This window comes from Hoplias malabaricus, chromosome 4 (genome assembly GCF_029633855.1).
Source record: "Hoplias malabaricus isolate fHopMal1 chromosome 4, fHopMal1.hap1, whole genome shotgun sequence".
NCBI classification, from domain to species: Eukaryota; Metazoa; Chordata; class Actinopteri; order Characiformes; family Erythrinidae; genus Hoplias; species Hoplias malabaricus.
The window spans coordinates 52,744,932-52,772,029 of record NC_089803.1 but is presented as its reverse complement, the minus strand read 5'-3'; the positions used below and the strand labels follow the sequence as shown (position 1 = coordinate 52,772,029).

General features: G+C 38.9%; 1 protein-coding gene and 1 pseudogene across 1 annotated transcript; one reads left to right on the top strand and one right to left on the bottom strand.

The window, feature by feature from the left end:
* Positions 1–27,098, top strand: part of LOC136695051 (scavenger receptor cysteine-rich type 1 protein M160-like) — a 156,412-nt pseudogene that overhangs the window by 86,836 nt on the left and 42,478 nt on the right.
* LOC136694042 (scavenger receptor cysteine-rich type 1 protein M130-like) lies at positions 326–25,449 on the bottom strand. Its single transcript, XM_066667388.1, has 23 exons — positions 25,361–25,449; positions 24,910–25,218; positions 16,445–16,747; positions 15,017–15,325; positions 14,450–14,752; positions 14,008–14,304; positions 7,806–8,114; positions 7,384–7,698; positions 6,909–7,258; positions 5,647–5,953; positions 4,302–4,607; positions 4,125–4,184; positions 3,319–3,633; positions 3,119–3,169; positions 2,880–3,023; positions 2,683–2,778; positions 2,194–2,277; positions 1,883–1,945; positions 1,573–1,626; positions 1,068–1,130; positions 911–973; positions 746–825; positions 326–352 (listed from the first exon to the last, which is right to left on the bottom strand). The coding sequence occupies exons 2-23, from the start codon at positions 25,118–25,120 to the stop codon at positions 326–328; spliced, it is 4,110 nt and encodes a 1,369-aa protein (XP_066523485.1). The 5' UTR covers positions 25,121–25,218; positions 25,361–25,449.

Below are 27,098 nucleotides of genomic sequence, written 5' to 3'. Positions count from 1 at the left end.
TATAACAGACCATCAACAAGTTCTACTGAGGTGAGGCTTCTAATGGTTGAAGAGTGAAACTCATTTATAACAGTGAATGCACCAGCAGTACCTTGATACATTCTTGTTATTTGTATTTTTTATGTGTAACTACACTGGCATATGGATCTGAGTTGAGTCTCGTTTAAATTTTATGTCAGTTTAGGTTTTGCAGCCTTTCACATCTACATTTAAAGGAGTCATTGTTTGCTAGCTTGCACTGAATTGTACAAAGCTATAGTAATAATAATGATAATATAATAATAAGTTAGATTTATATAGCACCTTTCTAATACCCAAGGTCACTTTACATAAAGAGGAGAGGATTGTTTTTCTGTAAAAAAAAAAAAAGTACATATTAAGATTTTTAGATAATTTTAATTATAAATTAAGCAAATAAATGAACACATTTTCTGTGTTTTTTATGTTCCTCTAAAAGTGTTTTGCCATTTATCATGTAGTGAAGTCTTTTTGCTGAACAGAATGACTACAGCTCACATTTGCTGTAGTAGTGTGAAATTTTTAATTCATAACTTACTCAAGATGAGCTTATTCAAGTGCATTCTGAATAAATGATAAATGCCCCACATCAGAATAATGGTAGCAGTTGTATTTTCCCATATTCTATATAAACAATGAATGATGAGTATAATGCTTTGCACTATGAGCCACTTACTCCACTGCAGTCTGAAATATAGTAGTATCCACAACCGTATCAGACACTCACCTTTACTCCTCCTATATTCTGTCCAGCAGTGATCACATCATCATAGTTCTCTGCTGTGTCCTCTGCACCGACATAGAGATCTGTGATAACAATAAGAAACATTGACATTTTAACTGTATTTAATCTTCAGTTTAACATTATTTATTTATATGAAGGAAACATTACTTGTCTCAATGTTCGAACTTGGTTCAGTATGAATAGCGTCATCATAATTCTCTGCCACATCTTCTGTCCAAATGTAGAGATAAATTTCATTAAATCAGTATCATCACGGACTGTGTTCAAGTTAGAGATTAGAGTATTGCTCCATTACATGTCATACCTGCTCCTCCAGAGTTCAGAGTGGCACTGATGATGTCATCATATGTAATCTCTTTTAGGTCCTCTGCACCAAAACACACACATATTTAAAGAGTAATGGTGGCCACTTTTAAAGCTGTAGAATATAGTAATGCTATACATAAGATCTGTAGTAATCATAAGGATCATATTTTATTTAACCATTCAATCTTCATTTAATCATTTATTTACAATTTACAATTTATTTGTATAATTTGTTATAGGGTTTAAACTTCAGTGTAAGTTGTCATTATACAATTGTACTACAAAGTCTGTGTACATTTTTAAAATTCTAAAATTTGACAAAGTTTCTACACTTGCAATACACATTATATGACATCATAGTTCTCTCCTGAAAACCTCTTTTGCTCTTTAACCAAAATTAAACAAACACAAACAGAACTTATAAACAGAGAAATTATGTTTTTATCTTTTAGGAACAAAACATACATATGTGATTATATAATAACATAACACACCTATCTGACCACTGGTTGCAGCATCATCATAATATTCTGTCTTTTCATCAGTCGCTGACTTCACTGGAAAAAATAAAAAACTTTATTAAGAATGAGACCACCCTGTGCCATCCTGTCTACACAACCCAAACCAGCAAATTGACCAAATTAATGTGAAAGTTTCAAAAGTTGGAGACATGTGACAAATATACCAAGAATCGAATGTAATTTTTAACAGATAATATATATATATTTTACTGTACAATCGCTATTTAGAAAATCTACAGTAAATATATATATATAGATTAGTCAGTGGAAGGGAGTTCATTTGTCCTTTTACCTGAGAGAAGAGACTCGTCAGCTTCCTCGTATTTTGAAAGCTGTGCTTCAGAGAGGTCGTTTTCTTTCAGAGGAGAGAATTACAGTTATGAAACATTTTCAGAATCACACTCCCCCATAAGATTTGATTAATTTCAGTGCAGCCAACAGAGAGCTGCTGTAAAATAACATTCAAACTTTTCTAAAATAAAACATGCTTGAAGGCAAACATTGAAATAAAAGAAAATAAAACAGATATAAGAAGTTACAGCTCGAACTACAAAGTTGAATCTAAAAATGTCAGGTCTCTAGGCTGAATTCTATAATACCAACCTGTCGATCTTGGACCTCGTGGGCCTCCAAACTGCCTCAAACGCTCTCCTCTTCTAGAAAAACCCTGATCATCGGATTGGGCTTCTACCAATTGGAGCAGAGTGATAACACTTTCTTATTTATCTATCATTTAAACCTGTCAGTGCGAACCTAATAAACTAATGAAATGGTCAGATCCCCATTGCACCTTTTAGTCTATACTATATGATTGTGTGCAGAAGCAATATATGGACTATATATATCACTATGATTTATCATAAAAAGGAAAACAATTGTAATTTGTTAAATACAATTTTAAATAAAAAACTTTTTAGTTGAAAAAACATGGTAAAACATTACTAGAATATGAATAAAAATAAGTCAGTTCTGAGGGTTTTAAGTTTTATTCACAGTTACAAAAGTGATTTAAGAAATGCTTTGAGGACTGCATTTATACTGTTGAGAATTGCATTATTGTTGCATCTATACAAAACTCCATATATCATTCACCTTTGTGGGTTAAGCCATTTCTTTCCGAGATGTGTCTGTGGTCAATCTCCTCATACACTGCTTCAGTCTGAGATTTACGCCTCCTCTTAGAGAGCACTGTGAGACAAAGAGAGAAACAAGGAGACTTTCATTAGAAGAGAAAACTCATGACAGATTAACGAACTAATGATATTCATAGAATATAAAAGAGACTTTACTTCTCCAGAGCACTCTGTTCTGATTAAACAGCACAAACAGAAGCACTAAGGCCACAATGAGCATTACTCCCAGCACCAGGAGAGACACTGGGTAGATAGATGGAACATCTGAAGTCCTGACTTTCCTATTCTCTGTCTGACTCACTGGAAATAACAATATTAAACCACATAAATCACTGAAACACATTAAAAATAAAATCCTATTTAAAAACAAATAAAACAATTTATTAAAAAAGTACCTGCTGTGGTGGATATTGTTATGAGTGTAGAGGTAGAAGGCACAAATATGTCTATAAATAGAGAGAACAAAATTATATAGATGTTAATGTACTAAAGTACAGTGTTACCTGTCAATTCTGCCTCACAATTTAAACTGAGCCTTGTGGATTATAAATACCTAGGTGTATTTAAACCCCAGTATTAACCTGTCTCCTCTGACCTGCACAGGTGACTCCAGCGTCCTGTTTGTGGGAGCAGTCAGTGTGGTTCTTCAGGGAATGAGGACAGTCCCACAGGTGAATCTCATTCCCTCTACACTTCACTCTGTTCAGCCAGATAGTCCCATTACCAGCACCAAAGACAGCACTCCCATCAGCCCTCAGTGCCGGACCACAGCCCAGCTGCCTGCAGACCACCCGAGCGTCCCTGATGTCCCACAGATCATCACAGACTGTCCCCCACTGAGAGTTATGATACACCTCCAGTCTCCCAGAGCAGCTTCCCTCTCCTACCCTCAGTCTGAGAGGCAGGTGCTCTATTCACACACAGAACACATGAGGAGATGCAATTGTGATGTCACTACAATAAAGTCCTGGCACATTTTAATATTAAAACTTTAAGGAAAATGTTATATTTAAGTTTCACACAATTACAATGTCACATTCAAATGTGCTCTGTGTCTTGTACAGGTAAAGTACAGTGGCTGCTTTAGAAAATATATTTTAAAAATTATTATTCATTTATTGCTTCTATTTATGCTGCCCTTTACTGTCATTAACAAACTCTCAAACAGTTCACACAAGAGGCCTTTTTGGCCTTGCTAGACTGGCAGCAAAGGGAAGTGAAGCTACTATTATACACACTGGTTTATGTAAATATGTACTGCCTCTTACATATTTATATTATAGGCTATACCATCTGAGCACAGACAGACACATTGTGATAGATTTTTTGATTACGCTTATAAAAATTATGGTGACAGTGCACTTCTGTACATGATGCATATAACAAACTAATTAGTCTTACTCAGGCACTGCCTTTGGTCTGGAGACGCACATTGTGGAATATTTTGTGGATTTTGGGTATCTGTAATGAAAACACTTACATTCAATATGTCTCAGACATCAGTCTTATTCAGCAAAACTGTACACTGCTGTTGGTAATGGAAATAACCACTACAAACTGTAGAAAGGACAGACCTACCTGAGCAGGTGATGTGAGCCACCTCATTGCGGTTATCACATTTGTTCTGTCCCCAGGAGGAAGATGGACAGTTCCACAGAGTGGAGTCATGTTTCCTACATTTCAGATTATCCAGCCAGCTAGGAGCTGATCCCACTCTTGCACTGCCCCCGGACTCACTGCCAGTTCTTCCACAGTTCAGCTCCTGACAGATCAACCTCACTGTTTTTCCATCCATCTCATTTACACACACATTCCCCCAGGTTCCATTGTAGAACACTTCCAGATTCCCCTCACAGCCCTCAGTGAGTCTGATCTCCTTAAAGTCTGTTGAGGTTAATAACATTTTGATTCAGACATTTAGAGTGTCTGACTAACATTTGTCTTAATGTTAGTCAGACACTCTAAATAAATGTAATATGCTAAATATTATATATTTGTTCTATATAATATATTCATTCATTCATTATCTGTAACCGCTTATCCAGTTCAGGGTCGCGGTGGGTCCAGAGCCTACCTGGAATCATTAGGCGCAAGGCGGGAATACACCCTGGAGGGGGCGCCAGTCCTTCACAGGGCAACACACACACACACACATTCACTCACTCACACCTACGGACACTTTGAGTCACCAATCCACCTACCAACATGTGTTTTTGGACTGTGGGAGGAAACCGGAGCACCCGGAGGAAATCCACGCAGACACAGGGAGAACACACCAATTCCTCACAGACATTCACTCGGAGCGGGAATCGAACCCACAACCTCCAGGCCCCTGGAGCTGTGTGACTGCGACACTACCTGCTGCACCACCGTGCCGCCCTATTATAATACATTATATATTCTATAGTATTAATTGACCAATTGTTTAACCAATTTTGCTTTTTCAGCAAACTTAAAAATGGCAATGTGAGGTTTAATAGCTGTTAACCCTTAAGAATCATTCTGGTTTCTGGATGGCTTCATACAGAAGTATAATTTGTACATTTAAAATGGCTCAAGTATAAAGGATTGAAGCACCTTCGATAGCTCAGTTGGTAGAGCGGAGGACTGTAGCTGTGAGGAGTTGGTGTGTTCTCCCCGTGTCCGCGTGGGTTTCCTCCCACAGTCCAAAAACACACGTTGCAGGTGGATTGGCGACTCGAAAGTGTCCGTAGGTGTGAGTGTGTGAGTGAATGTGTGTGTGTCTGTGTTGCCCTGTGAAGGACTGGCGGCCCCTCCAGGGTGTATTCCCGCCTTGCGCCCAATGATTCCAGGTGGGCTCTGGACCCCCCCGCGACCCTAAATTGGATAAGCGGTTACAGATAATGGATGGATGGATAAAGGATTGAAATATTCTACATTAGCAGCATACAGGAAACTTTACCTGAGCACACAACTCCTACGTCCTCCTTGTGTCCACATTCATCCTCTTCACACAGCTGATATCTGCAGTTCCACAGGGACGTCTCATTCCCCTCACACTGCACCTCATTCAGCCATATGGGTCCAGTTCCAGGTCCAAACCGGGCTGGTACCGGGGCACTGAGGGCCACTCCACACTGCAGCTGTCTGCACACCACCTGCGCATCCTCAATATCCCACAAGTCACCACACACTGTCCCCCATGATCCACTGTGAAAAACCTCCAGCCTTCCTGCACAGTCTCCTCCAGAACCAACCAGTCTGATGGAGTTAAACTTATCTACACACACACACACACACACATATATATATATATATATATATATATATATATATATATATATATATATATATATATATATATATATATATATATATACATACATACATAAAAGCCAATATCAGTGTTACAAAGTTTTTAAAGACATATAACATCATATTACTCCAGGACCAATGAGTCTGATTGAGTTGTGGACTGAGTTAAAACAAAAAGATCACATGCAAAGAAAAAATATCAAGGAATAAATACAATGCCAGGCCAAAAATAAAATAGATTTTTCACATTCTAACATTCTACACTCTTCCTACATTTTCTCAGCTCCACCTGACCACACAGGTGCTTTATACTAAAGTTACAGACAATATTCAATCTGTTGATCTGCATATTTTCTAACCCCTTTCTCACAGTTCTTCAATGGTCAGGATCAGGAAATATTTGGGTGGTTGATAATCCTGACAAAATATAGGGTGGATATTTTATGCTGAAAACCACTGCTCTCAGTTGAAGAAGGTGTAGTACAGGGGTGTGGACACTATTGCTAGTGTGTTTATGTGGTAATACTGTGACCATATTGTAGCATTCTTTAATAGTATAACCACGGTATACAGCACAGATAAGAACTTTCCACCGTAGAGCTTCAATAGCAATGATAAAATCCCACAAATGGATCTCAGATATATGAGATATAATAAGTTATTACATGCAATTCTTATGGGATTTTGTGAAATAAATCACTGCTTCACAATGTCCTGTTCTTCAGAGATTTGAGTATGTGAAACAGCAGGGATAAAACATATGAAGGCTGCATTAGTGGGAGAGGCTATAATACCAAAAACATTTTGTGGAAAAGAGAAATATGGTACCAAAACAGATTTCACATCTCATCTTTTGAGTGGTATCTAAACTAAAAAAAACTGTTTACAGTACAACTGTTTACTATTCATATCTTCTAAAGTGTTGAAACATTTACCCAAACATGTGATGGAGAGCTGTTCTCTGGATCTGCAGTTTACTGCCTTTGCACTGCTGCAGTTCCCCAGATGAGTTTCACTCCCAGAACAATTAAAGTCTGTCACACACAGGTCTGTTTGTTGTGGTCTGGATGGAGAGGAGCTGGAGAAGTTGAGCACAGAGCCACAGCCCAGCTGTCTGCAGACCACAGAGGCCTCAGACACACTCCAGGACTCAAACACAACTCTTCTCCAGTCCTGCATGAAGTACACCTCCACCTTCCCCTCACACTCTCTTCCTCCAGACAACCGCACTCGCCCCTCATACAACGCCAGAGAAGAATCTGAAGGAGATCAATATCAAAATCATATTTCGATTTTTACAGACTTAACGAGATGCTTCAATTTAAAAAGCATCACACTCATTTGAAAAACAAAATACATTCTCTACGTGATTCAAAGAACTCACTGCTGCAGATGACTCCAGCGTCCTGTTTGTGAGAGACTGCAGTTCGACTCCATGATGAAATGGGACACTGTGACAGATGTGTTTCATTCCCCTGACAATCAAACACATCAGCCCAGATCTGACCACTCCCCTCCCCAAACCAGTCTGACCCCAACACAGCCACAGCAGTCCCACACTTCAGCTGACCACAGAGGACACTGGCAGCTCTCATATCCCAGCTTCCATCACACACTGTGCCCCACTCACTAAGGTACTGGATCTCCACTCGACCAGAACATGAGTCAGAGCCCTTCTCCAGACGAGCTCCTGTGTGACCTGAACACAAAACTAACAGTTCATCAAAACAGTCTGTAACAGAATACTTTTATACAATGATCCTTAAGAAAAGCTGAATAATTAAATGCTCAGAATATATACTTAACCAGAACATATGAGTCCAATGTCACTGTGGTGGGAATAGTTGCCTTTAAGTGAAGATGATCTTGGACAGAAGTAAATCTGAGATTCATTTCCTCTACACTGAAGCTCCTCTGACCACACCTGGTCCTCCCCTCGGCCAAAAGCAGCTGCTCCCAGCACCTCCACAGGACGCCCACAGCCCAGCTCTCTACACACAACCTCTGCATCCTGCTCATCAAGGTCAGACACTGTGGCTTTAGTTACCCCATAAAGCACCTCCACTCTCCCAGAGCACAAATGAGGACCATCTGTAAGTATTGGCTTTATGTGACCTGTAATATAGTCAGAAATATTATGTAAAACTTTATATAAGCCAATAGTTAATAAATATGCAGTTAATTTAAAATCATAAATTAAAAATATTTAGTGTCAGTTACTTCATATTATATATTTATACACTTTATAGACAATTCCTTAAAGCTCCAGTATCTTTTTTTTTTTTTGTTTTAATAAGGTAGGTGGTGACTAAACATTTTATTAAATTGTATAACTGTGCTTGCAATTCCTGCAAAGCCTAGTAAAATTGATTGGATGGGTAGGATTTTGCAGGAGTAATTTTGGCCACGTCATGCACGTTATGCTCCACCTTTAAAGAAAATCTGACAGCTTTTGGATGCTAAGGGCACTGAAATACACAAACCAGACTGAGACCTGCAGCAAACATGAAGCAATCTGAGCAGTCTTCCTCTACTCTTTCACCTGTTGTTCAGCTAAAAAATGAAGTTAGGTCTGAAGAGAGTTTAAAGGCCAAATGAGAATGCAACAGACTCCTCACTAAGACAAGAATAAATATCGGGCTGGCTTTTGAAAGGTAGAACAACCTGCATGTGCTGAAAGAATTTAAGAGTCATGCTGAACTAGCTTTTTGTCTTGCTAAACAAACTATTTTATTTTTATGACAAATTTAAACAGAACAAACTATGATTGCAGTAGACTGTGTTACCTATAAAGTACCAAAAAGTACACTTGCCATCTGTGCAGCAAATTAGCCGGTTAGCACACTGATACTGATTTTAATCACTGTTTGTACAAACAGTTCCCTGTCATATATATAAGAAATGTGTTTACTGTTTGAATAAAGCTGAATGTCTTAATCAATTCATCTCTGTTCAGGAGTTCAGAAAGAGCTGTGCGGCCTGACTGTGCTTCTCTGTCACTGGGAGTCCAGGAGCCATGGAGAGAGAGCTCCCACTACATGATGATGTTTTTCCTTCTTTATGCACTGAAGTTGGCGCGTTCCCTGATTTTTTCCAGCAAGATGGTGCACTACCACATTATGGATGTTAGGTCCGAGCATTCCTACATGAACAGTTTCCTGGAAAGTGGATTGGTCGTCGTGGGCCAGTTGAATGGTCCCCAAGGTCTCCCGATCTGATTTTTATCTTTGGGGCCATTTGAAGGCATTTGTCTCTGCTGTGAAGATACGAGATGTGCAGCACCTGAAACTACGGATACTGGAAGCCTGTGCTAGCATTTCTCCTGTGGTGTTGCTATCAGTGTGTGAAGAGTGGGAGAAGAGGGTTGCATTGACATTTCAACACAATGGGCAGCACTTTGAACACATTTTATAAGTGGTCAGAAAATTGTAAATAACTCATGAAATAATAAATTTACGTTAAAACCAACTTTTTCCATGGAAAAAACAAAAGTTGGATCTAAAATGGCCAACTTCAAAATGGCCACCATGGTCACCACCCTGTATGTTTTACGGCTTAATTAATCATAACTTAAAACAATCAAATGATCCAAATATTATATCTGAAAGTGTTAAAACTAGTGTAAAATGCAAGTATAAATATGTAAATGATCCAAATATTATATTGTTTTAAGAGAAATCCCTTATACTCATAAATAATAATTCATTATGGTGTGACATGTTGCATTACTGTGGGATAATGGATATATAAAAATTAATTCAGTAAAGATGCTTTAATGGGGTGGCCATGACCTGGTGGTTAGGGAAAAGGGCTTGTAACCAGGAGGTTGCTGGTTTGATCCCCAGAGCTGTTAGGTCATGATTGAATGTTTTTCAATTTGAAGCATGTTATTCTATTTTAAGCATGTAATCAGAATCAGAATCAGAATCAGAATCTCTTTATTTCGCCAGGTATGTTAGACATACTAGGAATTTGTCTTGGTGACAGCAACACATGTATGACATGTAACACGTACACAGACTGTTAACAAAAAGAGGTACAATAAACAATAAATAGACTAAAAAAATACAGTTAAGTACTAGAAAAAAAAGAGCGTTAAGACATAAATTAGACAACATAAAATATAAATCTATACTGTACAGATATGAGTATGAATATAAATGTTTCCAGATATTCCCAAAGTAGGTTATATTATATATTGTTGTAGAAGTTACAGAAATAGAACTTCTGTACAGCTGTGCAAAATAGCATAGTGCAAGTGAGTAAAGTGTCCTGTTCAGTGCAGTTATGTCCAGTCGGTTTAGTTCAGTGGTTTGGAGACTCAGAGGTGTTCACTGTGGTTGAGGAGAGCTACAGCTCTGGGAAAGAAGCTGTTAGCATGTCGTGTTGTGCTGCTTTTGATGATCCTTAGTCTTCTACCAGAAGGGAGAGTCTGGAAGAGGTGATGTCCAGGATGTGAGGGGTCAAGCATAATTTTGCGAGCGCGTTTCCTCACCCTGCTGGTGTGGATCTCCTGAAGCGTTGGCAGGTTACATCCAATGATCTTCTCTGCTGATCTGATGATGCGCTGGAGCCTGGCTCTTTCTTGTGAGGTAGAGGAACCAAACCAGGTGGTTATGGATGAGGTGATGATGGACTCGATGATCGCTGTGTAGAACTGGATCACCAGGGTCTGTGGCAGGTCAAATTTCTTGAGCTGTCTCAAGAAGAACATTCTCTGCTGAGCTTTCTTGGTGATGGAGACGGTGTTCCTCTCCCAATTCAGGTCCCTGGATATGGTGGTGCCCAGGAACTTGAGTGACTCTACAGTGGAAACTGCGGTGCCCTTGATGTAGAGGGGGGATACAGGGGGTGCGTTGCGTCGGAAATCCACCACCATCTCTACAGTCTTGTCTGTGTTCAGCAGCAAGTGGTTGTCACTGCACCAGGACACCAGCTGACCAACCTCCTTTCTGTAAGCAGACTCATCACTATTGGCTATGAGACCCACCAGAGTGGAATCATCTGCAAACTTCAGGAGCTTTACAGCTGGTTCCTTGGAGACACAGTCGTTGGTGTAAAGGCTGAAGAGAAGGGGTGAAAGAACACACCCTTGTGGAACTCCAGTACTGAGTGTTCGAAGGTCTGAGGTGTGTTTCCCAAGCCGCACATACTGTCTTCTGTCTGTGAGGAAGTTTGCAATCCACTGACACATGGAGTCCGGCACTGACAGCTGGGACAGTTTGCTTTGAAGTAGCTGCGGCACAACGGTGTTGAAAGCCGAGCTAAAGTCAACAAACAGAACCCGAGCGTAGGTTCCAGAGCTGTCTAGATGCTGAAGGATGAAGTGGAGAGTTAGGTTGACCACATCATCAACAGATCTGTTTGCTCTGTATGCAAACTGCAGGGGGTCCAGCAGGGGGTCTGTAATGGTCTTTAGGTGGGCTAAGACCAGGCGTTCAAAGACCTTCATGACCACAGATGTCAGGGCGACAGGTCTGTAATCATTAAATCCAGTGATGGTGGATTTCTTGGGGACTGGAATGATGGTGGAGGTCTTGAAGCAGGCTGGAACACAACGGAGCTCCAGTGATCTGTTGAAGATGCTGGTGAAGACTGGTGCTAGTTGGTCACAGCAGTGTTTTAGGATGGATGGAGAAACTGAATCAGGTCCCGGGGCTTTCTTCACCTTCTGTCTGCTGAAGAGTCTGTGGACGTCCTGCAGGCTGATGGTGAGACAAGCTGGGGGTGGAGGTGTGAGAGCCAGTGTGGGGGAGGAGGGGGGGGTTGATGATGGGGTGAGAGAGTCTGCTGATTGTCTATTGTTTGAAATCTGCAGAAGAACTCATTCAGGTCGTTGGTGAGCTGACGGTCGTTCAGGTGGAGGGGGGTATTTCTCACCTTGTAGCCAGTGAGAAGCTGAAGACTGTTCCAGGCTGACGATGGGTCGTTAGCTGTGATGTGGTTATTCAGCTGCTCTGAGAACTTTCTTTTCGCTGCTTTAACCCCTTTCTCCAATCTGTACTTGGCTTTTTTGTAGACAGCTCTGTCTCCACTCCTGAATGCGGCCTCCTTCTCTCGCCTAAGCTGTTTCAGTTCTATAGAAAACCAGGGTTTGCTGTTACTGTGTTTAACACGTGTTCTAGTTGAGATACAGCTGTCTTCACAGAAGCTTATATATGACGTCACAGCGTCTGTGTATTCGTCCAGTCCGTCTGTCGCCTCCTCAAACACAGCCCAGTTTGTGGATTCTGTAGCATCAGACAGAATTTTTCTTGATATTCTAAGCTCTGGGATGTATAACTGAAACAGCTCTGAAAGTCACAGCAGGCCCAGACTTTCAGGAATTTAGTTCAGGGCAAATATGGACAATATCCCAACAAATAAAAATTGTCTTGGTACATTGGCAGTTTCCTCAGCTGCTTATAATAGTAACAATTTGTATTATTATTATAATCTTTTAAAAATATGATGAAATAATACTTATTTAGAATAATTATTTAAGCTTTTTAGTTTATATTTGGTGATCTAATCCAATGTTATTTGATGTGAAACCTACAAAAAATTTGAAAAACTGCTGATGACTTGTAGCACTGAATGTTTTTGCACTGAAATTCTGCATCTGAATTTTGTTGCTTTTGAATTTAAGTCTTCAGATTTCCACCTCTGAATATTTTGCTTCACAATTATGCATCTGAATAAAATTGCTCTTGAATTAAATGTTTTAGCAATCTGTAAGATATTTGTGTTACTTAGTCATACATTGTTCAGGGTGTGTGATCCTAGATTAAAAAAACAGTCAAAACTAAAACACTGCTGCCTCTCATAATATACTGGACCAACCCGAAATGGGTTCCTGTGATCCACCATTTGTTTTCCAATCATTTTACAGTCCAAGCCCACTGTAGCCAGGAGCAATAACGCTAATAAGACTCGTACATGGACACATATAAGGTGGAACCAAATGTTTGACTATGAATATTGTGAATAAGAAGCAAAGTTCTGCCTCCTAAACTACATTTATGATGGAATGAAAAATCGAAATAACACCAGCCTTGTCTAGTTGAAATATTTAAAGCGGATTTGGACAGTAAAGTTTTGTAAATGCAGGGAAATGGCGGCCGCTCGTTTACTTTGTTATTTTCTTGGGTAGGTAGATGTTATACTGAAATTATGAATTTTCTGTGCATATATGTTGATTATGGAACATTCTTCTGAGCTATTACAGTCCATAGTTCTTAAACTTGTCTCTTGCTTGTTCGCTCAGTTTTCCTCAAACTGGCAACCTGCTCAAGCTTCACTACTGGGGAGGAGAGGGAGGAGGTAGTGGGCTCTCCCCACTGTTTTGAAACTGTATTATAGTTCTGATTTTAAACACTTGGTGTCAATATCACAGATTGCCCCTTTAACCTTGCAGTATCCAACATGCCTTTGAGTGAACACATGTTGAGATTTAACATAAGCTTTCTTCAATGGTGGCTTTTACATTGCCACTTTCCACAAGCTTAAACTTGTGAAGAATCCAAGCAACAGTTGTTGTATGCAGAGTCTTTCACATCTCAGATGCTGAAGCTTTTAACTCTTTAAGAATAGTCTTTTTGCATGATCAATCTGTGTTTGAGGAAAGCCTACTCTAGGCTGATGTACGTATATAAATATACATATATTCCTTCCATTCCTTAATGATGGAAGTCACCAGACTGAAGAGTATTTTGTTCTTTGGTCATTATGGTGTGGTTTTTGTCAGGAACAATAATTAAGCTGTGACTGGACCTTCCAGTCAGTGCAATCACTTATTTTAAATTGTATATTTTAATTCATTGAAATTCATTCACACAAATAGGTTTTAATTTTGATATTAGAGGCTTATGTAAATTCTTGCCAGAAATCCAAATTATATTAACAATGTTTTTTAATAAAATGACAAAACTGCCAAAGAGGTGAATATTTTTATAGGCATTGTATGATTAGGGATTTTTATACAATACTGCTAATAGCTTTATTGTTGATAAAATTAAACAACACATACCTGAACAGATAAGCTGTGTATCAATAAAATGAATACAGCTGTGTTTACCCCACCCCAAGGATCCACAGTTTTTTAGGGTAGACTCTGATCCATCGCAGTCCACATAGTTCATCCAGATTGGCCCAGATCCCACATCCAGATCTACAATCAGTGCCTCCCCACAGTCCAATTCTTTACACACCACTGCAACAGCTGTCTCAGTTAAACCCCTAATACAGACTGTTCCCCACTGTCCTCTGTGAAAAACTTCCACTCTTCCACCACAGCGACTGCCACCATCCACCAACCTCACACTGTCTGCACACCAAAACAAGAAAGGGTGAGAAAATGAAAAGGAGTGAGGAAAAGAACAAAAGTATACATGATGAGATAAAATAAAATCAACTTGTTTTCAAGACAGAAAATTCTGTTTCATTTTTTAAAATGTAAAATCAGTTCTTACGAGTACAGACCAGGCCCACATCATTGTCATGTGAACAGTTGTGTTTGACTGAAGATGATTTTGGACAGAAGTAAATCTGAGATTCATTTCCTCTGCACTGAAGCTCCTCTGACCACACCTGGTCCTCCCCTCTGTCAAAAGCAGCTGCTCCCAGCACCTCCACAGGACGCCCACAGCCCAGCTCTCTACACACAACCTCTGCATCCTGCTGATCAAACCCTGCATCACACACTGTGGACCAGGTCTCTCCATGAAGCACCTCCACTCTCCCAGAGCAGAGAGAACCTCCAACCAGCCGCACTTCTTCATTATAAACATGAGGAAATAAAACATTTTTAATGTGGTCAACACATAAAAATATACACTAAACTTAAAATATCTTCATTACATTACTTTAAACAGTTAGGCTCTCTCTGGGGAAAAAAGAGAAAAAGTGTCAAGTACTCATATACAGTATAACCAAAAGTAAGGTAGAAGCATGTGAAATATTTCAGCAAAGTTTCAATTGCAGGAAAAATGAAATGTGTGGAATTATATTATTTTCAAATAATTTGTAGTTTATTTTACCTGAGCAGATGACCCCAGCGTCAGAACTATGATCACAGTCATGTTTTCTCCACCCTTTTGATGTACAGCTCTTCAGTGTAGTCTCTGAACCGTTACAGTCGACATAATTCATCCAGATTAAACCTGATCCTGCTCCAAAATGAGCATCACTCAGTGCATCTACAGCCTCCCCACACTTCAGCTCTCTACACACCACTGCAGCATCTCTCATATCCCAGTCATCACCACACACTGTTCCCCACTGTCCTCTGTAAAGAACCTCCACTCTCCCAGCACAGCGACTGCCACCATCCACCAACCTCACACTGCCTGCAAAGAGAGAGACAGTTAATTCGTATTTAACACCATATCTGCCCATAGGGCCACATTCATGGCAAAAAAAGGTAGTAAGATGTAATTGATGTACTAATGCAATTTTATTTTAGATATGCTGAGGCTGCCATCTCTTTAGGTTCATCATGTGTGTTGCTTTTTTTTGTCAGATTTATTACTGACAAATTTTTAGAAGTCTTGATGCCTTCGTATTGTTGAATAATTCCGTTATGGACTTTGCAGTCAGGATCTGTTTCCTCTCATGGCCAAAATCAATACAGTCCAATATTAAATGTTTTATTGTAGGCTGAGTGTATCATGTTGCACAATATGGGGCTGCCTCTCCCTTTACTAGATACATATGAGTTGATCTGGTGTGTCCAATATGGCATCTTGTGTACACTGCTTGGTCCCAGTGGTTTTCAAGGTAGGTCCAAAGATGGGATTCGCTTTGTGTAATTTATTGAAAAAGATGCTGTAAGTAAACTATCATACTTCGGATTACTTTTCACAGACTAACGTGTTAATGAAAATATTTAACCAGACACTATAAAACCGACATAGTCTTATACACACAAATCAGTGAAACTGGGAGCTTCTTGTTATGTTTTATTCAGAGAAAACCTCCAAGTATCCACCACATTCTCCCTTTGAATAGGGCAAAATGAGTGCAGCAGCAATACTCATTTCGCAGTATAATTGAGTAAACACAGGAGAAGCAGGCCTGCGGATAGATTGCCTGGGCTGCTGATAAAAGTGAACAAATCTAACAAGCACCTTTTTAACGTTTATATTTGCAAACCTTACCATTTCTATCAAGTAACACGCTTCTCTTGGTCTTTTTTGCCACCTGCAAATTTCACGATACTTTGCTGGGACTGTACAAAGCAGAAATACTTAGTACAGTCCTATCTCTACCAAGTGCTTAAGTGCCAGGATAATAACTTTAACACATTAATCTCCTAAACTTGTGTTGTGAATCATAACCTGTATTGTCTGCCTTTCACAAGTTGTTAAAGAGACTGTGGCCTCAAATCCAAAGAACAATTTTAACACTTAGTATAATTAATACAGAAGTTCAGAGAAAAAGTTTGATATGAAAGACACAGCCCTTACCAGCACACACCAGACCCACGTCTCCATCATGTGAACAGTTGTGTTTGAGTGAATGTGATTTTGGACAGAAGTAAATCTGAGATTCATTTCCTCTGCACTGGAGCTCCTCTGGCCACACCTGGACCTCCCCTCGGCCAAAAGCAGCTGCTCCCAGCACCTCCACAGGACGCCCACAGCCCAGCTCTCTACACACAACCTCTGCATCCTGCTGATCAAATCCAGCATCACACACTGTGGACCAGGTCTCTCCATGAAGCACCTCCACTCTCCCAGAGCAGTGAGAACCTCCAACCAGCCGAACTCCTGAAATATTATTATAAAATGATTATACAAATTTGTAGCAAGTGGGACAGAGGGCAGTGTCAATGTTGTATAGGAAACCGGTGTTGGTAGGGATTCCTACTGTGTTTTAGACTAGCAAATATATAGACACCTTGGGCTCCTAGTTAGCAGTAGCCAGGTTGGCCCATGTGCATGGCAGTAGCAGAGAAGTAGCATAAAAGCAGAATTATAAGACTCAGTGTGAGGTGTTGTCTGTTCCTAGTAGTGTTTGTAAGTGTGGATGTGTTTATGCTGGTGTGCGATGACTGTGACTCTTAAAATTTAGATAAGTGTCAGGAAATCTAATTTATTAATCAAACAAACAACCAGTATTTTATTTGGGCTAAATGCTGTTTTTTTTAAGTTTTTATTCTTACCCTGCACTGACACTTTGATGTTGCAGTTTTTTCTTTCATAATTATTCTAGCCAGTTGACTGTGCAACTGAAGAATTTTGTTAAATTAGTTGTGTGTTAAAGTGAACGAATTCATTCACTGGGGTCTCCTTATCAGCTGTCTTTTGCCAAAACTCGTATAATGTGTGCGCCCTGGTACTAATGACAGCAGTCACTGCACATGAAGTTAAATGACCTTAATTAATACATAAAGACAAAAGATATCCGTTCAGTGTTTACCATACTGTGTACGTATGAATTACGAAGTGAGTGTACAGAAGTGTTGAAGTAAACGGCATCATCTTTTCGGCTGAGCACTAGGAGCTCATACCTGTCATATATTAAACACAGCGACCTCAAAATGTAATTAATTGCACTGGAGCCCTACACTTCCCACAATTGTCATGTTTATTACTTAGGAGCCATAAATAATTTACATAATTCACGTGAATGTTGTTTAGGCTCCTATCTGTGGGTCAGCCTCCTGGGCCAGAACATTTTAAACTCATGCTTATATAAATAAATAAAGTGTTGGCTTACAGTTAGAAATGAACTGAAACTAATAAATGTACCAATTTAGAAATAAATGTTTAAATAAAGAAAGAATATTAAATCACAATTCACAAGGTGGGCAGCCCTTGTGTTCTGGACACCTAAGGACTGATAGCAATATTATTTACAAAATAAATTGCAATATATTCTGCCTATATTTTCCAAATTTCTGAAATTGCATTACACAAATCTGTCCATGTTTTTCGCAAAAACTGTATTACTGTATAACTGCTGTACTATTTTAATTGTTTTTATTGCAATTACAATGAGATCTGAAGTGAAAGCATTCTATCAGTTTAAGATGTCTAAAAGATTCATCCTCATTACAGTACCATATATGTCCAGATGTCTTATAATTGGTTATGTTAAAACACGTTTGCTGCTAGTGATTCACTGTTATGTCCTGTGTTTAAAATAGTCTTGGGATGCCTATATTTGTCTTACACTCTAAGAATAATTTGTTACTGTTATTATTAATCTTGTTAATATGAAATTAACATGATTTTTTTGTATAAAAAATTACTTTTATTCTAAAAATCAGTCAGTGTTATTGTCATCACAGATGTGTATTTTCTCCAGGACTCTGTACTAAAATAAACAAAACAGAGGTGCGTTTCCAGATAACAATTTATCTTAGTGATTTAAGAACAACTTTAAGAAGGCCATTTTTGTGAGTTCTTATCTCCAAACTTTTGTACTTTAAGTAATTTCAATTGTTATTTTCACGTGAAAATACTGTTTTCAATCCTGAAATAAACAATAATGTGTACACTTATGTGCAGAATTGAACTGAGAACCTTTATAGTGATAGATGGTAACACTTCCCACTGCACCATGACACAAGCAAATAACTGTTTATACTATAAGTATACTGACTACATCAAGCTGTTGGATTTGAATTTTGTTATGTTTGAGGACAATTCACATGATGCATGTATTCATTCATTCATTCATTAATTCATTATCTGTAACCGCTTATCCAATTTAGGGTCGCGGGGGTCCAGAGCCTACCTGGAGTCATTGGGCGCAAGGTGGGAATACACCCTGGAGGGGGCACCAGTCCTTCAAAGGGCAACACAGACACACACACAATGATGCATGTATGTATATATAAAATGTAAACATACATTTTCAAGAATTACATTTTGTATAATACGTTTGTGATTTGTGAAACAATGCGTAAGTGCATATTTAAAAGGATGATGAGCGACCTCTCGTTTTAAAGGCAGAACTGCATGTGAACTTCAAGTTAAGAAGAATGAGTCAGAATGTTCTTACATTTATGAATAAATTTAAGTACATTAGTTACAAATGCTTTGGGAAAGCAGTTTTTGCATCTTTTTAAGAATATTCTAAAGTATAAGGTTACGAAGTACTTAGCATTAAGAATGTTTTAGGAAATGCACCCCTTCCTAGTGAGTTTTCAGACATATTTGATAGCGTAACCCCACAGATGTGTTTCTGTTATATACAGTACTGTGCAAAAGTCAGGAACCATTTCATTTATTTTCATTTCTTGAGTAAAAAAAATACATTAAGTACAAGTTATACATTTATATTTGCCTTTAAATAGTTTAGCATTATCTTCTCAATAACTTATATAATAACTTATATTACAAATATATCAATATTTAGTGTATAGCCACATAGCATATTTGTTTTTGAATTGTCACTTGTCTCATAATGCTGATATAAATGGCCCTAATATTTAGGATTGTTGAGAATTAATTTTTCTTGTAAAGGTCTCAGCCTTGATTACTGTAGTCCTCTATGCCAACTGTTCTATCTGCTGATATTTTACTTTAGTTAATGTATCTCTTGAAAAAAAATAGGTTCTATATTGTGATGTTTCTACACTTTGGAAATTAATGTATACATTTTACTGTAAGCCCTGCAAGAAACTGAACACACACACACTAAAATGTCTTATTCAAAATATTCAGAGTAAATGTATTTGCTTGTTCTATTCCATACACCTCTGACACGTGGGTGTGGGTGTTGGAGCACAGCAAGTTTTCCATATTAATAATAATAAAAGAGTGGTTTCTGATTTTACACAGTATAGTAGAAACATTTTAAAAGTTTGCCTGAATTTTTCCTATAAGTACATTTGATATCAGAATCGTATGTAAATTATATATATTTTTATAATATTTATAGAATAAAATAATTGTTGAAGTGATGCACAGCTGCACTAACAAAATTCAGTCCCAAACTCTTCAAGATTTTGGCCGTTTTACTCAGATTTAGGACTGTAACTACCAACTTCAAGATTTCAGTCTCTATTTCAGAGAATAGGCATGTTGTTGGATTTAAACCACTTTGGAACCTGACTTAAACTCAGCTCTTTTGAAAACAATGTATGTAGCTCATCTCATTTTGTTGCTTGCACCACTCTAAAGCCTTGTATTGGTGTAAATTCAGCAATAGCTACGTATCTGTTTTGCTAATTTTAAATTAATTTGTTTGATATCAGTACTAACTTTAAATGTTTTTAACTGATTTAAATATGTTCTGATGTGGACTAAAATCAGCAAAATTTGGAATCCAAAAATGTAACAAATTAAAATGTAAGTAGTGTCTGGTTTGGTTTACAGGTTGATAAAGATAAAAAATGGATTTTTGATAAATGAAATTTCTCAGAAGGTTGTGACAACGTTGTCTGACAACATTCTGGGAGGTTGTGACAATGTAGTGACAACGTGAACAAGACAGCCAAGTAATCTGTACTACATTGTCACAACCTCCCAGAAATATGTCAGACGTTGTCACAACCTTCTGAGGAATTTCATTTCAATGTTGTGACAACCAAAAAGACAACATAATAATTGTGTTTGTTGGGTTATTTATTCATTCATTCATTTATATTTTTATTTATTTATGTATTTATTTTACATTTTTTTATTTTAAATATACTTTATAATTTAGTTCCTACATTTAATATTCTTTCTTTATTGAAACATTTATTTCTTAATTGGTTTATTTTTTGTTTATTTGAAGTTTGTTTCAGTTCATTTCTAACTGTATTGTTTTTTATTTATTTATGTAAGCGTGAGTTTAAAATGCATAATGGCCCTGCTTGTTGACGCACAGATAACAGCCTAACAAACTTTCACAGGAATTATGTAAAATATTTATGGCTCTTAAGTAATAAACAGGACTATTGTAGGAAATTCAATCCAATCTTGAAATTCGATGTGTTTAAAAAGGGGTGGCAGGTAGTGTCGCAGTCACACAACTCCAGGGACCTCCAGGGTTCAAGTCCCACTCCGGGTGACTGTGAGGAGTTTGGTGTTCTCCCCGTGTCTGCGTAGGTTGGTAGGAAAACACACGTTGGAAGGATTGGCGAGTGTATGTGTGTCGCCCAGTGAAGGACTGGCGCCCCCTTCAGGGTGTGTTCCATTGCACGCAGTGATTCTGGGTAGGTTCTGGACCCACTGTGACCCTAAATCTGGATAAGCGATTACAGACAATGAATGAATGAATGTTTTTAAAGAATACAATGCAAGAATTGGCTTTTTTGTCTCCTGAGCACCCCCTATCTGCTGCTGAGTGTAATTCGCCTTTACAGTACAGTCGTGAAATCAAGTCTCACACATCACTCTCCCTTGCTCGCTTACTCATTCACTCATACATAAGTTGTACACACTGTCCCTGTCTCTCTCTCACAGACACACACCTTTCTCACACACTCTCTCCTTTACTCACTCACTCACTGTCTGTGATGTTTACAAAAGTAGCAAACGGCTCTGGGGTTCCGGCTGATTTTGAGCCAAGGAAATGTGTGTAGTCTAATAAAATAATATTTACTACATGACAAAACCCATATATCGCTCATAGTTCACACTGGACCATGTTATTACAACCAGGGTGCAAATTATACAATGACAATTCGGGGGGTCAACTTTTTCTTCAGGTCATAATGGAAAACCAATACAGCGCAAGCACATGCTTCAGTATACCGAAGTCTTGCAATCCTTACAGAGTCTTGCTTGTTTACTGCATGTCTGCAGTACATTAATGACAAATCCATTACACCAGCTAATGTGTCTCGTACCACACAGCAATCACTGTAGCTTAGGCTTTTATCCCATATCATCCATTCATATTAGGACCAACACAACATCTAGAATGTAAAATGTTAAGGGGAGCGGAATGTCTTTACATAGAAGCTTGGCTATTGTTAGTCTCCGAAGTAAACTCTCTTTACCAGAAAATCCCACTGTTGTATTGAAAAACATATCCTCGGGTACACAGGGTATAATATTTATGTGCATTTACTGTAAGAATTAGGAGTAATAGGCTTGAAAAAACTCATATTAAATTCCATAAAATAGTTAAATCAAACACACAAGTACATGCTTTTATTTTTAGTAATGCTATATGTATTTTTTTACTAATTTGAGAGTTTTGTAAACATATTATTATTATTCAGTAACTCTGGGCGAATCTCATCCACTCTTGGGGCTTTGCCACTGCAAAGCTTTTTCACCACCTCAGTGACTTCAGCCTAGGAAATTTAAATAACACCCCAGACACTTCTGGCCCTACCCCCTGTCTAGGAGGCATTTCTCTTGGGTTTAGGAGTTCTTCAAAGTGCTACTTCCAACGCCCAACAGTACATTCAGTTGAGTTCAGAGATTCACCATCCTTACTGATCTGTCGGAGTGTTTTCCAGAACCTCTTTGAGGCCACCTGGAAGTCATTCTCCATGGCCTCTCCAAACTCTTCCCATGCTCTGGATGTTGCTTCTGCAACTGCCACAGCTGCAGCCATTTTCGCCTTCCAGTACCCATCTGTGGAATCAGCAGTACCCTGAGCCAGCCTAATTTGAAAAGCCTCCTTCTTCTGCTTGACAGCTTCCCTCACTCCTGGTGTCCACCAACATGTTCTTAGGTTGCCACCATAACAGGCACCGTCAAGCTTTTGACCACAGCTATATGCAGTTTCCACAATGGAAGTCCAGAACAGGGTCCATTCAGACTCCATTCCCCCTACCTCCTCCGGAACATGTGAGAAGTTCTCTCTGAGGTGAGAGTTGAAATACATCTGGACAGAGACCTCTGCCAGCTTTTCCCAGCACACCCTCACTATACATTTGGGCCTACCAGGTCTGTCCAGCATCTTTCCCTGCCATCGGATCAAAGGACACGACCACAAGGACGATCATTGACCTTTGGCCCAAGGTGCTCTGGTACCAAGTACATTTGTGAGCCACTTTGTGTTCTTTATGGACAAACCATGACTAGCACAGAAGTCCAATAACATCACAACACTCGGGTTCAGATCAGGCAGGCCGATCCTCTCAGTCACTCTTCTCCAGGTTTCCCAGTAATTGCCAACATGAAACATTTTAGTCCCCCTTATAACAATAGAGTCCGTGCATGGAACTAGAACTCCTCTCACTACCTTCAAGAAGGCTGAATACTCTGCACAGCCAACAGGGTCTTGTGAATATTCCGACACCCGCACTGTGCCTCTCACACTGTACAACTCTTGAGTAGGAGAGAGACCAACCCCTATCGAGGAGTTTGGTTCTGGAGCCCACACTGTGTGTAGAGGTGAGCCCAACTATATCTAGCTGGTATCGCTCAATCTCCTACACCAGCTCTGGCTCCTTCCCCAGCAATGAGGTTACATTCCATGTGCCAAAAATCAGTTTCTGCTGCCAAGCTCCATGATGCTAGGGGCCCCTTCACGCCCGCTCTGTGCCCAATGGACATTGCACCGCACATCTACTCTGGATGTTGTGGGTGGTGAGCCCACATGATTCTACAATGTTGCCTATTCAGGCTGAGCCTGGACGGGTCACGTGGGCTGCCCGGCCACCAGGTGCTCGCTGTCAGACATCACTCCCAGGCCTGGCTCCAAGTTTAACTCTCTCCCGGGCAGGGTACATTTAGTTTTAAATGTACTCATAGGTATGCATTTTGGCAGGTGTTTGTTTAGATCTTTGTCCAGACCTGTTTGCCACTATAAACCCTACTGGGAGCTAACAGCTCCCAAAGACATAGCCCTGAAAGTCATTAGACCACACAAGCCCATTTGCCATGACAAGGCCCTGATTCAGGAAGGGAATTGTATTGTTAATTTTATGAAGTTTGCAATGCTTTTACTCCACATTCCTACAGTAAAAATGAATGAATATTATACTCTGAGTACCTGAGAACATGGAGAGGTTTGGTAACAGTTTGATTTAACCCTTTAATAGCACTCGATATTTGACCATATATGTAGATTAAACATTTTTATGGTTTTTTGAAATAATATTACTCCAAATTCCTACAGTAAAAATGTATAAAAATTATTCTCTGGGTACCTGAGAACATATTCTTTAAGGCTGCAGTGGAGTGGTCTGGTAACAGTTTGATTTAACCCTATAATAGCTCTCAGAATTTTGCCATATATGCAAATTAAACAATTTTTACTGAAATTTGCAATGCTCTTACTCCAAATTCCTACAGTAAAAATGTATGGAAAGTATACCCTGAGTACATGTTCCTCAATGCTGCAGTGGAGTGGTTTGGTAACAGTTTGATTTAAACCTTAATAGCTCTCACAATTTTGCAATATTTGCAAATTAAACGATCTTTACTGAAATTTGCAATGCTTTTACTCCAAGTTCCTACAGTAAAAATGCATAAAATTATTCCCTGAGTACCTCAGAACATGTCCCTCAAGGCTGCAGTGGAGTGGTCTGGTAACAGTTTGATTTAACCATTTTATGGCTTTCAGCATTCTTCAATTTATGGAATTGTGTTGTTATTCTTATAAAGTTTGTAATGCTATTACTTCACATTCTTACAGTAAAAATGTATGAACATTATAATCTGGGTACTCTAGAACATGTTCTTTAAGGCTGCAGTGGAATGGTCTGGTAACAGTTTGATTTAACCATTTAAGAGCACTCAAAATTTGCCATACATGTAAATTAAGCATAATTTTTATGAATTTGAAATAATATTACTCCAAATTGCTACAGTACAAATGTATGCAAATTTTACCATATTCATAATATTATTCATATTATTCATAATATGAACAATGACAGTTATGATATGATATTCATTATTCATCTCAATATATTATCACAACACTTTCAATTAAAGATGAATAATGATTTAATGGTTTTTATGGTTTTGAATGAACTGACAGTGAATTATATAATTTTCAGAGGATCAGTAAATTAGCAGCTCACCTGAACAGATAGCTCCAGCATCTTGAGTATGATTACAATCATGTTTACTCCACCCTGCTGATTTACAGTGCTTCAGTGTAGACTCTGACCCAGTACACATCACACCATCCATCCAGATTGGTCCTGATCCTGCTCCAAAGTGAGCATCACTCAGTGCATCTACAGCCTCCCCACAGTTCAGCTCTCTACACACTACTGCAGCATCTCTCATATCCCAGTTATTGCTGCACACTGTCCCCCACTGTCCTCTGTGAAGAACCTCCACTCTCCCAGCACAGCGACTGCTTCCATTCACCAACCTCACACTGTCTGCAAAAAAAGAGAGGAATAAAAACAGAAAACTTAAGAGTAAGAGGAATAGGGACACGAAGAAATAGAATTAGAAAGATAAAGAACAAAAGTGAATAAAGTTAACGAAGGTACTGAAACAAGTAGCTATAAGAGCACTTACCAGAGCACACTACTCCTATATGATTAGAATTGGAGCAGTTATGTTGGATTAATGTCTTTGAACAGAAGTGAATCTGAGATTCATTTCCTCTACACTGAAGCTCCTCTGACCACACCTGGACCTCCCCTCGGCCAAAAGCAGCTGCTCCCAGCACCTCCACAGGACGCCCACAGCCAAGCTCTCTACACACAACCTCTGCATCCTGCTGATCAAATCCAGCATCACACACTGTGGACCAGGTCTCTCCATGAAGCACCTCCACTCTCCCAGAGCAGTGAGAACCACCAACCACTCGGACTTCTAATAAAATGTTGTTGACATATAATAAATTTGTTAAATTCTGCCACAGCTTATGAGAACCGCTGTAACAAAAAGATGATCTAAACAGCAACTAGAACATGAATATGGAGGAAAACAAAAACACTGAAACTTTCTAAGAAAGCCAGATAGATGAAAAAAATCTTTTCAATACTTGAATCTCTAACAACTTAATTATTTTTTGATAAAATAAAATTTGGTCAAACTTGGCAAACCCACCTGAGCATATAATTCCAGCATCTTTATCATGACCACAGTTATGTTTACCCCATCCTTGTGATTTACAGTTCCTCAGTGTAGACTCTGATCCATTACAGTCCACATTATTCATCCAGATTAAACCTGCTCCTGCTCCAAAATGAGCATCACTCAGTGCATCTACAGCCTCCCCACAGTTCAGCTCTCTACACACCACTGCAGCATCTCTCATATCCCAGTCATCACCACACACTGTTCCCCACTGTCCTCTTTGAAGAACCTCCACTCTCCCAGCACAGTGACTGCTTCCATTCACCATCCTCACACTGCCTGAACAACAGAGAGAGCAGTCAGGAATTTATACAAAGCACAAAATAAAATATAAAAAATATATTTTAATCATATGTAGCACATCACTAAGAGAATGTAATACTAGTTAGTGGTGATACACAAGTGAAGAAATGTATAGATGATGAGATAAAAAAAAAATCATCATAATTTGTTTTCAAAACAGAAAATCAGTTCTTACCAGCACACACCAGTCCCACATCATTATCATGTGACAAGTTGTGTTTGACTGAAGATGATGTTGGACAGAAGTAAATCTGAGATTCATTTCCTCTGCACTGAAGCTCCTCTGACCACACCTGGTCCTCCCCTCTGCCAAAAGCAGCTGCTCCCAGCACCTCCACAGGACGCCCACAGCCCAGCTCTCTACACACAACCTCTGCATCCTGCTGATCAAATCCAGCATCACACACTGTGGACCAGGTCTCTCCATGAAGCACCTCCACTCTCCCAGAGCAGCGAGAGCCACCAACAAGTCGGACCCCTGATATAACAACATGTAACTATAAAGATTACCAAAAAACGGTTGTTTTACATTACACCGCAATGTATATACAGAACCTGAAATTTGTTCTCCCCTGTTTCCATTACATATTATGTTTTCTAAGATAATATAAATACCCACACTCTACACTCAATGCATATATTAATGCACAATTAATTAAAATAAATTAAATATTTAATTTACAGAACTGAAAATTTAGCTAATTCAAATTCTGGCCTATGTAATGATTTATGAACACTCTGCATTTTATATTTATATGTTCATACCTTCAATATCATAAACTCAGGAAGAGTCAGCATAATGAAAACAAAATGTAGCACCAAATACCATTAAGCAAGTGCTAGCTTCAATTTAGTGACGAGCAGATTC

What these genes read in the sequence shown, in the direction of transcription:
- LOC136694042 (XM_066667388.1), bottom strand. Translation starts at nt 25,120, where the DNA reads ATGAGAGATGCTGCAGTAGTGTGTAGAGAGCTGAACTGTGGGGAGGCT. An exon ending in TGCTGGAGCTATCTGTTCAG is followed by an intron (nt 16,748 to 24,909) that starts GTGAGCTGCTAA and finishes ATAATATTTCAG; the next exon opens with GAGTTCGGCTGGTTGGAGGT. An exon ending in GGCTCACATCACCTGCTCAG is followed by an intron (nt 4,185 to 4,301) that starts GTAGGTCTGTCC and finishes TTTTCATTACAG; the next exon opens with ATACCCAAAATCCACAAAAT.